Source organism: Myotis davidii, unplaced genomic scaffold (assembly GCF_000327345.1).
Source record: "Myotis davidii unplaced genomic scaffold, ASM32734v1 scaffold326, whole genome shotgun sequence".
Taxonomy (NCBI): Eukaryota; Metazoa; Chordata; class Mammalia; order Chiroptera; family Vespertilionidae; genus Myotis; species Myotis davidii.
In genome coordinates this window covers 22,680-35,283 of record NW_006296626.1, presented here as the reverse complement: position 1 = coordinate 35,283, position 12,604 = coordinate 22,680, and the positions used below count along the sequence as shown (strand labels likewise).

Here is a 12,604-nt window from a genome sequence, read left to right as displayed (position 1 = left end):
CCCGCCCCTCGCTCCCAGCCCCGCCTTCCTCACGTGTGTGCAGTGCTCACGTGTCCGTCTGCGGAGAGTTCATGCATCTACCAAACAGGAAGGTGTATCGCCGCCTTTTAGTACAAATTGGAGCCTGTCCTACGGCCGGTGGTGCCCCAGCGGTTCCCTCCTCGGTTCTCTCAGCTTCCTCATTCTTGTGGCTACATGGCATTTCTTCATTCTTTTCCTGTGGCTACATTGTCTCTCTTTATGGATTTTCTTGTGGCTACATTGTATCTCTCTCTTTTTTTATGAATACATGTATTTATAAAATATATGTATTTATAATTTTTTTATATATATGCATTTTTATTGATTTCAGAGAGGAAGGGAGAGGGAGAGAGAGAAAATGATCAGCTGCCTCCTGCACACCCCCTACTGGGGATCGAGCCCACAACTCAGGCATGTACCCGACTGGAATCGAACCCGGGACCCTTCAGTCCGCAGGCCGACACTCTAGCTACTGAGCCAAACCAGTTAGGGCTACATTGTATTTCTTTATTCCTTTCTTGTGGCTACACTGTCTCTATTCTTTTCTTGTGGCTACATTGTATCTCTTTATGGTTTTCTTTGTGGCTACATTGTATCTCTTTACACTTTGTTTTCTTGTGGCTACATTGCATCTCTTTATGGGTCGCCTTTTAGTACAAATTGGAGCCTGTCCTACGCCCGGTGGTGCCCCAGCCTTTCCCTCCCCGGTTCGCTCAGCTTCCTCATTCTTATGGCTACATGGCATTTCTTCATTCTTTTCTTGTGGCTACATTGTATCTCTTTTATGCATTTCTTGTGGCTACACTGTATCTCTTTATTCTTTTTTCTTGTGGCTATATTGTATCTCTCTCTTTTTAAAATAAATATATGTATTTATAAAATTTTTTATATATATGTATTTTTATTGATTTCAGAGAGGAAGGGAGAGGGAGAGAGAGATAGAAACATCTATGATGAGAGAGCATTGATCGTCAGCCTCCTGCATACCCCCCGCTCCGCAGGCCGACACTCTAGCTACTGAGCCAAACCAGTTAGGGCTACATTGTATTTCTTTATTCCTTTCTTGTGGCTACACTGTCTCTATTCTTTTCTTGTGGCTACATCGTATCTCTTTATGGTTTTGTGGCTACATTGTATCTCTTTATGTATTTCTTGTGGCTACATTGTATCTCTTTATGCATTTCTTGCGGCTACATTGTATCTCTTTACACTTTTCTTGTGGCTACATTGTTTCTCTTTATGCCTTTCCTGTGGCTACCAGTACATGGTATTGTGTTCCCTCCTGTGGTCTGATGGGTTGGCCGTTCGGCTGCCAGCCTTCCCGCGGCTGCTGTGAACGCCCGACCTCGTGTCCGTGTCATTTGTCACGTGGGTGATGGTGTCTGCACATCCCGGAGGCAGCCTCTTCCTCCCCATCGGCTGCGTGTGAAACAACAGCAGGGAAGCTAGCCCGGAGACAGAGGAGCGGGGGCTGAGAAGAGGCGAACAAATAAACACGGATGGACTGTTTTCCCTGAAGCAAAGAAATACATGCTCCGTATGGAAAATTGATTAAATCCGGAAGAGTGAAGGAGAGCGAAACACCTTCGATTCCACACCCACCTCAAGGGACTCCCTGTTAACTTTTCCCCTGCTGCCTGGTGAAGTTTCATTGTGAAAACTTCGCTACTTTTCTTTCTTTTAAATGCTAGAGGCCCGGTGCACGAATTCGTGCACTGGTGGGGTCCCTCGGCCTGGCCTGTGAGATTGGGCTGAATCTGGCTCTCCGACATCCTCCAGGGGACCTGGATTGCAAGAGGGCACAGGCCAGGCCGAGGGACCCCACCGGTGCACGATCGGGGCTGGGTAGGGACCGCGGGAGGGCTCCAGGGAGTGTCTGGTCCGTCTTGCTCAGTCCCTATTGGCCGGACCCCAGCAGTGAGCTAACCCACCAGTTGGAACATCTGCTCCCTGGTGGTCAGTGCACATCATAGGCTTTTATTATATAGGATTTTTACTGATTTCTAGAGAGAGGGGAGGGAGAGGAAGAGAGAAAGAGAAACACCCATCAGCTGCCTCCTGCATGCTCCCTGCCGGAAATCGAGCCCCAAATCCAGGCACGTGCCCTGACTGGGAATTGAACTGGTCACCTTGTGGCACACAGGACCTGTTGGTACCTGGGGCGACACCCAACTGACTGAGTCACACCCGCCAGGGCCAGACTTGCCTTCTTGTGAGGACGCTAGTCATGTTGGATGAGTTGGATGAGGACCCTGTGACCTCATCTTTACTCGGTCGCTTCCGCAAAGACTCTGTTCCCACAGGAAGGGCACACGCCCAGGTTTCAGGTGGTCGTGAATGTCGGGGGGACACTGTGCGTGCAGCCCAGTGCAGGCGCGGAGCTGATGCGCTGGCCCTGGCCCCTGTCTTCCAGAGGAGGAGAAAGTGCACGTGCTGATCAACAACGCGGCCGTGATGCGCTGCCCACACTGGACCACGGAGGACGGCTTCGAGATGCAGCTGGGCGTGAACCACCTGGGTGAGGCCGCACAGTGCACGCCTGGGACGTGAGCCTGGTGGGTCAGGCACGGGCTCTGGGAGCAGGTGTCCACTTTCTTCTTAAAAAACATATAGTTTTATTGATTTCAGAGAAGGAGGGGAGGGAGAGAGAGAGAAACATCCATGATGAGAGAGAATCATTGATCGGCTGCCTCTTGCACGCCTCACACTGGGGATCGAGCCCACAACCCGGGCATGTGCCTTTGACTGGAATCGAACCTGGGACTTTTCAGTCCGAGGGCCGACGCTCTATTCACTGAGCCAAACCGGCCAGGGCGGGGGGTGTCCACTTTCCACCTTGGCCAAGTGGCCACTCCTGGGGTCACGCCGCAGCTCGGGGAGTTGCCGATGCCTCACTGCGCGCTCGTAAAGTCTTTGGGACCCACCATCAGTCTCTCGACCTTTTATCCCTTTGTCCGTCCATCAGTCACTCCGTCAGTCTTTCCGTTGTCACCCTGCCTGTACCTGGGGTTCTGTTAGGAAGGGCCAGGGGGCAACGGGACATATTGGATCAGGGCCCACCCTAATGACCTTACTTTAAGTTAATTATCTCTGCAAAGACCCCGTCTCCAAATAGGGTCACATCCTGTGGTTCTGGAGGGTAGGACTTCAACATCTTTCTTTGGGGGCTGAGAGTAGGGAGACACAACTCAACCCTTAACACACACACACACACACACACACACACACACAATCATTTACATCCTATTGGCTGGGACTTAATCACATGATCAATCCAGTTGCAAAGGAGCCTGGGAAATGTAGTCTTTCACTGGCCTGCCTTGGGCCTAGCCAAAAGTTCCATTACTGAAGAAGAAATGGAGAAAACATTTTGGGAGGCAGAAGGCAGTCTCCTCCCCCGCTGACCTCAGAGGGCTGGACATTTGGGGCTGGATAGTTCCTTGTTTTGGGGACTTTGCTGTGCATTATGGGATGTGGAGCAGCATCCCTGGCCTCCACCCACTAGATGGCAGTGGTGTCCCTTCTCTCCACAGTTGGGACAAATAAAATTATCTCCAGATGTTGCCAAATGTCCCCTGGGGGCCATGCTGCTTCTGGTTGGGAACCATGTGCTGTTGGGAGGGTGAGGTAAGGTATGTGCCCAGCCCACTCCTAGGCACCTGGTCAGACTTTAAGGACAGTTTTCTCTTTTTGTGGTCATTCATCCAGGTCACTTTCTCCTGACGAACTTACTGCTGGACAAGCTGAAGGCCTCGGCCCCTTCGCGGATCATCAACCTCTCGTCCTTGGCCCACGTGGCTGGGCACATAGACTTTGAGGACCTGAACTGGGAGAAGAGGAAGTATAACACCAAGGCGGCCTACTGCCAGAGTAAGCTGGCCATCGTCCTCTTCACCAGGGAGCTGAGCCGGAGGCTGCAAGGTGCGTGGGTGACCTGCCTCTTCCTGTAGCTCTGAGCCTGGAGCGTCCTGCTGTGACCGGGGCTAATGGGAGGTCAAGAAGGGGCTCTAGGACACAGGAGGCAAATGCATAGCACACATGATCAGGCTCCCCGCCCCTGCCCGAAGCAGACATCACTAATCAATCACACACCATCACCAGGGAGCTGAGCCGGAGGCTGCAAGGTGCGCGGGGGACCTGCTGCTTCCTGTAGCTCTGAGCCTGGAGCGGTCCTACTGTGACCGGGGGCTGATGGGAGGTCAAGCAGGGGCTCTAGGACACAGGAGGCAAATGCATGTCACACATGACCAGGCTCCCCCCTGGTGCCTGAAGCAGACATCACTAATCAATCACAACCCAACAGGCTCCCCCACTGGCCCAGGCTCCCCCCTGGTGCCTGAAGCAGACATCATTAAATAATCACACACCACCAGGCTCCCCTCCAGTGCCTGAAGCAGACATCACTAATCAATCACACACCACCAGGCTTCCTGCTGGTGTCTGAAGCAGACATCACTAATCAATCACACACCACCAGGCTCCCCCCTGATGCCTGAAGCAGACATCATTAAACAATCACACACCACCAGGCTCCTCTCCAGTGCCTGAAGCAGACATCACTAATCAATCACACACCACCAGGCTCCCCTCCAGCATCTAAAGCAGACATCACTAATCAATCATACCCCACCAGGCTCCCCCTGGTGCCTGAAGCAGACATCACTAATCAATCACACACCACCAGGCTCCCTACCAGTATCTGCAGCAGACATCACTAATCAATCACATACCACTAGGCTCCCATCACTAATCAATCACACACCACCAGGCTCCCCTCCAGCATCTAAAGCAGACATCACTAATTAATCATACCCCACCAGGCTCCCCCTGGTGCCTGAAGCAGACATCACTAATCAATCACACCTTCTTCCCTGGTCATCCAGGACTGGCCTCTAAGCCTCTGGTGTTCCAGGCCAGTGGACATTTGGCAATAATTGGATACTTTTGGCTGTCAATTCTGGGATGGTTGTTGCTCCTCGCATCTAGTGGACAGAAGCCGGGGACATGTCCAGGGCACGGGTTAAGGAATGACTGGACCTCAGCGTCCATAGTGCGGGCGTTGCAAAGCCCGCCCTTTGCCCTTGCTTCTCATAGAGGCGTGTGGGCTAGCCGTGTCCGCTCACCTGGGAGCCTGTCGGACCCCCCCACCCTGACCCACTGCTTCAGGCCTCTGGGGGCGGGGCCAGCGGTCTGGGTTTCCCGAGGCTCCATGTGGTTTTGACACACTCGGTGGAGAGGCCGTGCGCTGAGCAGCCAGGTGACGGAGCCGCCTCGCACGATGAAACCACCTGGCAGGGAGGTTTCAGAGCAACAAGGGGATGCGGGGTCAAGGGCAGGAAATGGGGGAGCCCCGGAGCTCGGGGTGGACAGCGTCAGGCTTCCTGGTAAGGAGTGAAGCTGACATCCATGTGCCCTCCGCCCCCCATCCTTCCCTTCTCTCCCCAGGCACGGGCGTGACGGTGAACGCGCTGCACCCCGGCGTGGCCCGGACAGAGCTGGGCAGGCACACGGGCATGCACAGCTCGGCCTTCTCCAGCTTCACGCTCGGTAAGCGCCCTCCTGGCCTGGGGACCCCTTGCTGAACCCCTGTCCTCCCAGCCTGGGGCCCAGGAACCTCCTGCAGGGTATGAAGACCGATGGGACATCTATAGGTATTCAGAAAGATTTATTAGGAGAAAGTGGCTCACGATGTGTGGAGGCTGAGAAGTCCCACGATCCGCCCTCGGTCCGGGAAAGTTGACGGTGTAGTTGCAGTGAGTCCGCAGCCGGGCGCGCCCAGGCCTGACGGGAGATGGAGATGACGTCCCAGCTCAAGCAGAGATCGAATTCTCCCTTCCTCACCTTTTTCTTTTTCTTTTTAAAAACTGTATCTTTATTGATTTCAGAGAGGAAGGGAAAGGGAGAGAGAGAGAAACATCCATGATCAGAGAGAATCATTGATCGGCTGCCTCCTGCACGTCCCCCAGTGGCGCTCGAGCCCGAAACCCAGGCGCGTGCCCTTGATTGGAATTGAACCTGGGACCCTTTGGTCTGCAGGCCGATGCTCTATCCACTGAGCCACACCGGCCAGGGCAGAGCAAGTCACTTTTCTGTGTGGATCCTCAGAATAGCCCCCGGAAACAGGCCAGGGCCCATCTGACTGATGAGAAAGCCATGTCTCAGGGGAGGGGAGGAGCCTGTGGAGCCAACTCCTCCAGTCCGCTAACTGGCTGTGCCACCCAGGGGAGTGGCTGCACCTCTCTGAGCCTCAGCGCCCTCCTGCAGAGGGAGGTCCTGCGTGGGCCTCCCGTAACCGGGCCAGCACAGCGCCTGGCCCAGATCGAAGGGGAACAGTTAGAACTTGACAGCTAGCATTTATAACCCTGAAAAACACGTAGTGGGTGGTACCAGGTGGCACGGATGCTAAGCTGGAGACAGTCAATAATAAAAGTTATTTAGCCCTAGTGGCTAGGATCAGTGGATAGAGCGTCGGCCTGTGGACCAAAGGGTCCTGGGTTCGATTCCGGTCAAGGGCACATACCTTGGTTGCAGGTTTCTCCCGGGCCCAGGCCCTGGTTGGGGCTCGTGCAGGAGGCAACCAATGGATGTGTTTCTCTCCCATCCATGTTTCTCTCTGTCTTTCCCTCTCTCTTTTACTCTCCCTAAAAACCAATAGAAAAATATCCTCAGGTGAGGATTAACAACAACAAAAAGTGATTTTAAAGCAGGATGGGGTATGGTGGGGACTCGGGGCTGATCGAAAGGAGGGAGAGCCTCCATTTGCCTGGGGAAAGCCAGGAGGGCTTCCTGGGGGAGGCAGCTTTGGGAGGGAGGTGCTAGGGAAGGGGATTCCTGGTGGCGGGAACCGCAGGAGCAAAAGCCTAGAGGGACTCCTGGCCAACGTCCGGCCTCCCTGGGCCCTGAGTCTCTCTGAATGCCTGTGGACTGAATGCTCTGTGGGCTGGTTGCAGGGCCCATCTTCTGGCTGCTGGTCAAGAGCCCCCAGCTGGCGGCCCAGACCAGCACCTACCTGGCCGTGGCGGAGGACCTGGAGGGCGTTTCGGGGAAGTACTTCGATGGACTCCGAGAGAAGGCCCCGGCCCCCGAGGCGGAGGATGACGAGGTGGCCCGGCGGCTCTGGGCTGAAAGCGCCCGTCTGGTGGGCTTGAAGGGGTCCTAGGGGGTCCCCTGCGTGGGGCCAGCCCTTCCCCCAAAGCACCTGGGAGCAGGTGTGGAAACCATCAGGATGGAGCCGCAGGAAGACCAAGGCTGGCTGCCACGCCCACGCCACCCTCTAGGTGGCAGCATCGGCCAAGCCTTCAAAGGAAGGACCCTGCCTGCCTGCCACGCCCGCAGCCGCCGCTAGATGGCAGCATTGACCAAGGAATGCTGGCTGCCATGCTCACACCGCCCTCTAGGTGGCAGCATCGGCCTTTCCACGCTCCCTCTGTCTCCTGGCCGCAGGGGACTGGGCGGCAGGTGCGCACCTGAGCCAGGGGCTGGTGCAGGTGAGCCAGGCCATCGGCTGCTTCCCCTGGGAACTGCTGGGGAAGGAGCCAGCTCCCTCTGACATGGGCCACGGTGGGGGGCAAGGTGTCTGCTAGACACGATCAAGTTCATGGTTCACCCATGGTTCTCCTCTCTGAGCCTCAATTTCCCCAACTGGGAAGTGTGCACAATCCCTGGCCTACCTCACAGGATGGCGTACTGAGCGTTTCTTGCCAGGGAGAGATTCCTGAGGGTCTTTGTGTGCCAGAGCCTGGCCGGGTGTGGGGGTAGGAGGGGTAATAGTGGGGGGGGGCTGTACCCCGAGACCAGGCTAACACACACCTGGCCCATTATCCCCGAGTGACGCCCCCGCGGACAGGTGAGCAACGCACCAGCTGCTGCTGCTGGAGGCCCAGGATGACCGGGGTCACGACCTTCCCTTGCCCTGTGGACTCTCACACTTGCTCTTTAATAAATACTGATAAAAATCTAGCTGAGCCATAGCTTTCACTCCTTCCTCCGGGCGTGTGGGGAAGTCCCATGGGCTCATGTATTTCTTCCTGTTTTTTTTTTTTTTAGATCTTGCCATTCACATTCTAGGTTTCTTTTTATTTTTTTTAACCCTTGGTAAAAATTTATCCAAGAAACAGGATACACGTACATTTTAAAACACGAGCCATTAGAGTCCGGCCGGCGTGGCTCCGTGGTTGAGCATCGACCCAGGAGCCAGGAGGTCACCAGTTTGATTCCCGGTCAGGCCACACGCCCGGATTGCAGGCTCAGTCCCCAGCGTGGGGCGTGCAGGAGGCAGCCGATGGGTGATTGTCATCATTGATGTTTCTATCTCTCTCCCCCTCTCCCTTCCTCTCTCAATAAAAGTAAAGGCTCCTGCCCTGGCTGGTGTGGCTCAGTGGATAGATGTTTCTCTCCCTTCTTTGAAATCAATACAAATATATATTTAAAAAAAGGCTCTTAAGAATGAGTTACTCACAGACAACAGGGGGGTGAGGGCATGAGTGAGGGGGCGTGGGGGGTAATGGGATAAGGACACATGTAATAACAATAAAGTAATTTAAAAAAAGAATGAGTTACTAATTAAAAAAAATTAAAGTCCCTTAATCAACAACTTCAATACCCCTCATTCCAGGTGCCTCCTCCACCCCCTTTGCCATGGGAAGGGGTGGTTTTGGGGGAGCAGGATGTGGACGCCTTTGGGGGCGCCCCCGTCCTGTCTTCCACTCTGTCCCTTTCACACCCCTGTTTTCTCAGCCTTTCTCACGGCCGTGGGCTCCCCTCACGAGGTCCCCACCGATTCTGCTTAAAGGAGGCAGAATTACCGGCAGAATTACGGTCCCCGTGTTAGGAGCAAATCAGCTGAAATTAGAGGTTATCGCCAACTCCCCAAGTAGGGCAGCCAGCCTGGCCTCAGCCACGTGCAGGCGGCTGGCGGCTTGCGGTTTCGAGCCACAAACCCCTCAGACCGACATCCGCTTCCTTTTCGGAACCGAGAAACCTCAGACCACAGACCTTGTCTCACACATACACCGAGGTCACCCTTCTCTGGGCCCCGGAGGCCCTGGGCGGCTCCCAAACCCAGCGCTAACCTTCGGAGATGAAAGGTGATGAAACCCCGTCTGAAACCATCAAAGCCACAGCCGCCCAGACCGGAGACTGTGGCAGAGCAACCAGCCGCCGGAGGAAGTGGAGAAAGGGCTGTGGGTTAGCGGGGGGCGGGGTGCACGCTTCACAGAAAGGCAGCCAAGTCGGGGTGCAGCTTTCGTAGGCTCTTTGGTGCGCCTGGCTGCTGGTGACAGGCGCTAGCCGGGTGCCGGCTGGGCTGGTGTTTGCCCGGCTGGGCCCTGTGGCCCAGGAGACACCCGGCTCTCCTTGAGGGACATGGAAACCATCCCACCTGCCTGACTGGTGACCGTCACCAGGGGCCACTTCACCCCGAGGCTGGGCGTCTATGCCGGGTTGATGGTGGCCCCTAAAGTTATGTCCATCCTTAGCCGGTGTGGCTCAGTGGATAGAGTGTCGGCCTGCAGACAGAAGGGTTCGATTCCAGTCAAGGGCACATGCCCAGGTTGCAGGCTCGATCCCCAGTAGGGGGCATGCAGGAGGCAGCTGATCAATGATTCTCATCTCATTGATGTTTCTATCTCCCTCTCCTGCTCTGAAATTAATAAAAAAAATATATTTTAAAAATATGTGGCCCACCCACACAAGGACATATTGTCCTGGGAGGGAAACGTCGCTGTATGGGTCCCTGTATGAGGCTGTCAGCTTCAGGAGCTGGGAGCGGGCGGCGGGGGAGATGGACCTACTACCCGCGGGCAGCGCACAGTGGGACCACAAATCGCGTCTGCACCTGTGGCTCATAGGGATGGGGCTGGGCGCAGGCAGGTGGCACGCGCTGGGTCAGTGGCCTTAGAGTTTGACATCGAATGGTCTCAGAGCGAATGGTGAAAGGCTGTGGCAACCGAGCGACAGTGAGCGAGCAGCCGGTGCCCGGGAAGGCGCGTGTGAAATCGGGGTTTCCTGCAGCAGACGGGCTCCCCGAAAGTCAAGCCCGCCCAGGGACTTGTCCCAGCGGCGGGGAGCTTGGCGGGAAGGGAAACGCGCAGCCTCGGACCTGCTGGACCTGGGAACCTGGAGGCCCCCCGCCCCCCAACTCCCCTTGATCGGGGGTCCAGGTCCCTCCTCAGCAGGGTCTCCCCGATGAGGTTCATTGGCATCAAGCCCCGCCCGCCTGGCTCCCCTGGGTGGGGTTGGGGGTCGGCTAACGCGCCGTGATTGGCTGAGTTCGGGGCTCACCTGGGGGTGGCTCTAGGGGCCTTAGGCTGGGGGTGGAAGTGGGGTCCGGCTGGGGGGATCCATGGTCCATGGACGGGGAGTCTTCACTGTTCCGGGCTTTTCGGGGACCCGGGGCTGTGGCGGCTGCGCAGGAAGGTGTCTCCCACATAACGTGTAAGAGCGGGGCAGCCCTGGCCCGCGTGGCTCAGCCGGGTGAGCGTTGCCCTGGGCACCCCAAGGTCTCGGGTTCGATTCCAGGTTGGGGCACATACCTGGGTGGCGGGTTTGACCCTCTGTCAGGACTCGAGCTGGGAGCGGGCGGCGGGGGAGATGGACCTACTACTCGCGGGCAGCGCACAGTGGGACACAAATCGCGTCTGCACCTGTGGCTCATAGGGATGGAACTTGGGTGCAGGCAGGTGGGCACGCACTGGGTCAGTGGCCTTAGAGTTTGACATCGTCATGGAAACAGAGCGAGTGGTGAAAGGCTGTGGCAACCGAGCGACAGTGAGCGAGCAGCCGGTGCCCGGGAAGGCGCGTGTGAAATCGGGGTTTCCGGCAGCAGAGGGGCTCCCCGAAAGTCACGCCCGCCCGGGGGGCTTGTCCCAGCGGCGGAGCTTCGCGGGAAGCAAAACGCGCAGCCTCGGACTTGGGTTGGGTCCTTCGCGTGGACTCCCCTGGGAACTCTCTCTCTCTCTCTCTCTCTCTCTCTCTCTCTCTCTCTCCTCTCAATAAAAACATATCCTCAGGCAAGGGCAAAAAGAATGCCCGAAATTATACATAATTTAAAAGTACATTGAAAAGGGAAAGCCCACCCGTGTTTAAGGAGCCTCGCTCCCACCCTCTTTCCATGTTTTTAACACATTTGAACCCTGTGCGTGGATGACCGGAATCAGGTTGATTTAAGTTCAATAAGTCAAAGCGAAGGCTCGCACACACGGTGGCAGCCGAGATATATTCTGCATCTTCCCCTCTCCCCACGCAGCCATCGATACAAAAGAAAAACCGTGCGATGCACGTGCAGCCGGCGGGCCCGGGGCTCTGTGGAAACCACCATCAGACAGAGAGGCAGGTGTGCAAACAGTAACAAAACCCAAACATTCTGACCGACCAGGCACCGACCGTGCCTGAGAAAGGCGCCTCTCCAGCGGGAAGAAACTAGAGGAAGGGCGCACTTTGGACTCTGCAGGGTTAAGGGAAAAAGCAGAAAAAAGGGGAAATGAGGATTTTGCAAGGCTGGGGGGAGGGAAGGACAGAAACCTCTTCCCCTAATAAGAACCTGTACCTCACCACACCGACAGTAGGGGGCGCGCTTGTCTGAAAAAATTGTCACATTCATAACCAGGAGCGTTAAATACTTAGGAGCACATGTTCTCTCTCCCAGGAATGTTTCTCTCTGTCTCTCCCCCTCCCTTCACTCTCTCTAAAAATCAATGGAGTCCTGAGCGGTGTGGCTCAGTGGATAGAGCGTCGGCCTGTGGACTGAAGGGTCCCAGGTTCGATTCCGGTCAAGGGCATGTACCTTGGTTGCCGGCACATCCCTTGGAGCGGGCGTGCAGGAGGCAACTGATGGATGTTTCTAACTCTCTTCCTCTCTGTAAAAAAAATCAATAAAAACAATAAAAATATATTTAAAAAAATAAAAATCAACGGAAAGTAGCCTCAGGTGACCACGATGAACAACAGCAGAGGAAGACACTGAGGGAAGAACTGTAGGGACCGCCCCACCCGGCAGCCCTGTGTAGACACACACGGGCCCAGCGTAGTGACCAGACACTGTCACCAAGTGGTCAGGTTGGACTTGGGGCTGCGGCTCCGTCCACAGCGGTTCCGCTGGGTTCTGCGGGTGAGACTCGGCCGTCCTGACGTCACCCCGTCCACCTTGGGGAACCCTCTCCCTCTCCTGTGGCCACACACAGGCCCCGTGGGAGCGCCCCGGGTGGCCCACGTGTCTGTGGCTGGCAGGCAGGCCACCGGCGGAAACCGCAGCGGGATGTGGGTTGTGGTGCAGCCTTGTCTTGCACAGGGGACGTCCCCGTCCTGTCGAGCAGGGCTGAGGTCGCCCTGGGTGAAAGGCTCAGAGCCCCGGGCTGCCCCGTCTGAGCGTGGCCCCCTGTGGCCATCGGCCGTCCAGCACGAGGTGTGGGCTCCTGGCCTCGGGGTCCCTCTCCTGCTTGGACCTGGTGGAGGCCGCCGGGGAGGCGTCGGGAGGCTGTGGAGGGAGGAGCGTGGAGATGCTGAGGTTCATTCCCTGGCGACCCTCTTCGAGGTCCTGGGGCTGGAGAGGGATCAAGAGACCACCCACCCTATGGTCATTTTTCTT

At 56.2% G+C, this 12,604-nt stretch overlaps 1 protein-coding gene across 1 annotated transcript in view; it reads left to right on the top strand.

The window, feature by feature from the left end:
* RDH13 (retinol dehydrogenase 13 (all-trans/9-cis)) overlaps positions 1-8,173 on the top strand; it is a 10,632-nt gene extending 2,459 nt beyond the window's left edge. Inside the window, exons 3-6 of the mRNA XM_006772209.2 lie at positions 2,435-2,539; positions 3,730-3,942; positions 5,467-5,568; positions 6,972-8,173. Of these exons, the coding sequence (XP_006772272.1) occupies positions 2,435-2,539; positions 3,730-3,942; positions 5,467-5,568; positions 6,972-7,180 (629 nt within the window). The 3' untranslated portion in view covers positions 7,181-8,173. The remainder of the gene's footprint in view (positions 1-2,434; positions 2,540-3,729; positions 3,943-5,466; positions 5,569-6,971) is intronic.
* The last annotated feature ends 4,431 nt before the right edge of the window (positions 8,174-12,604 follow it).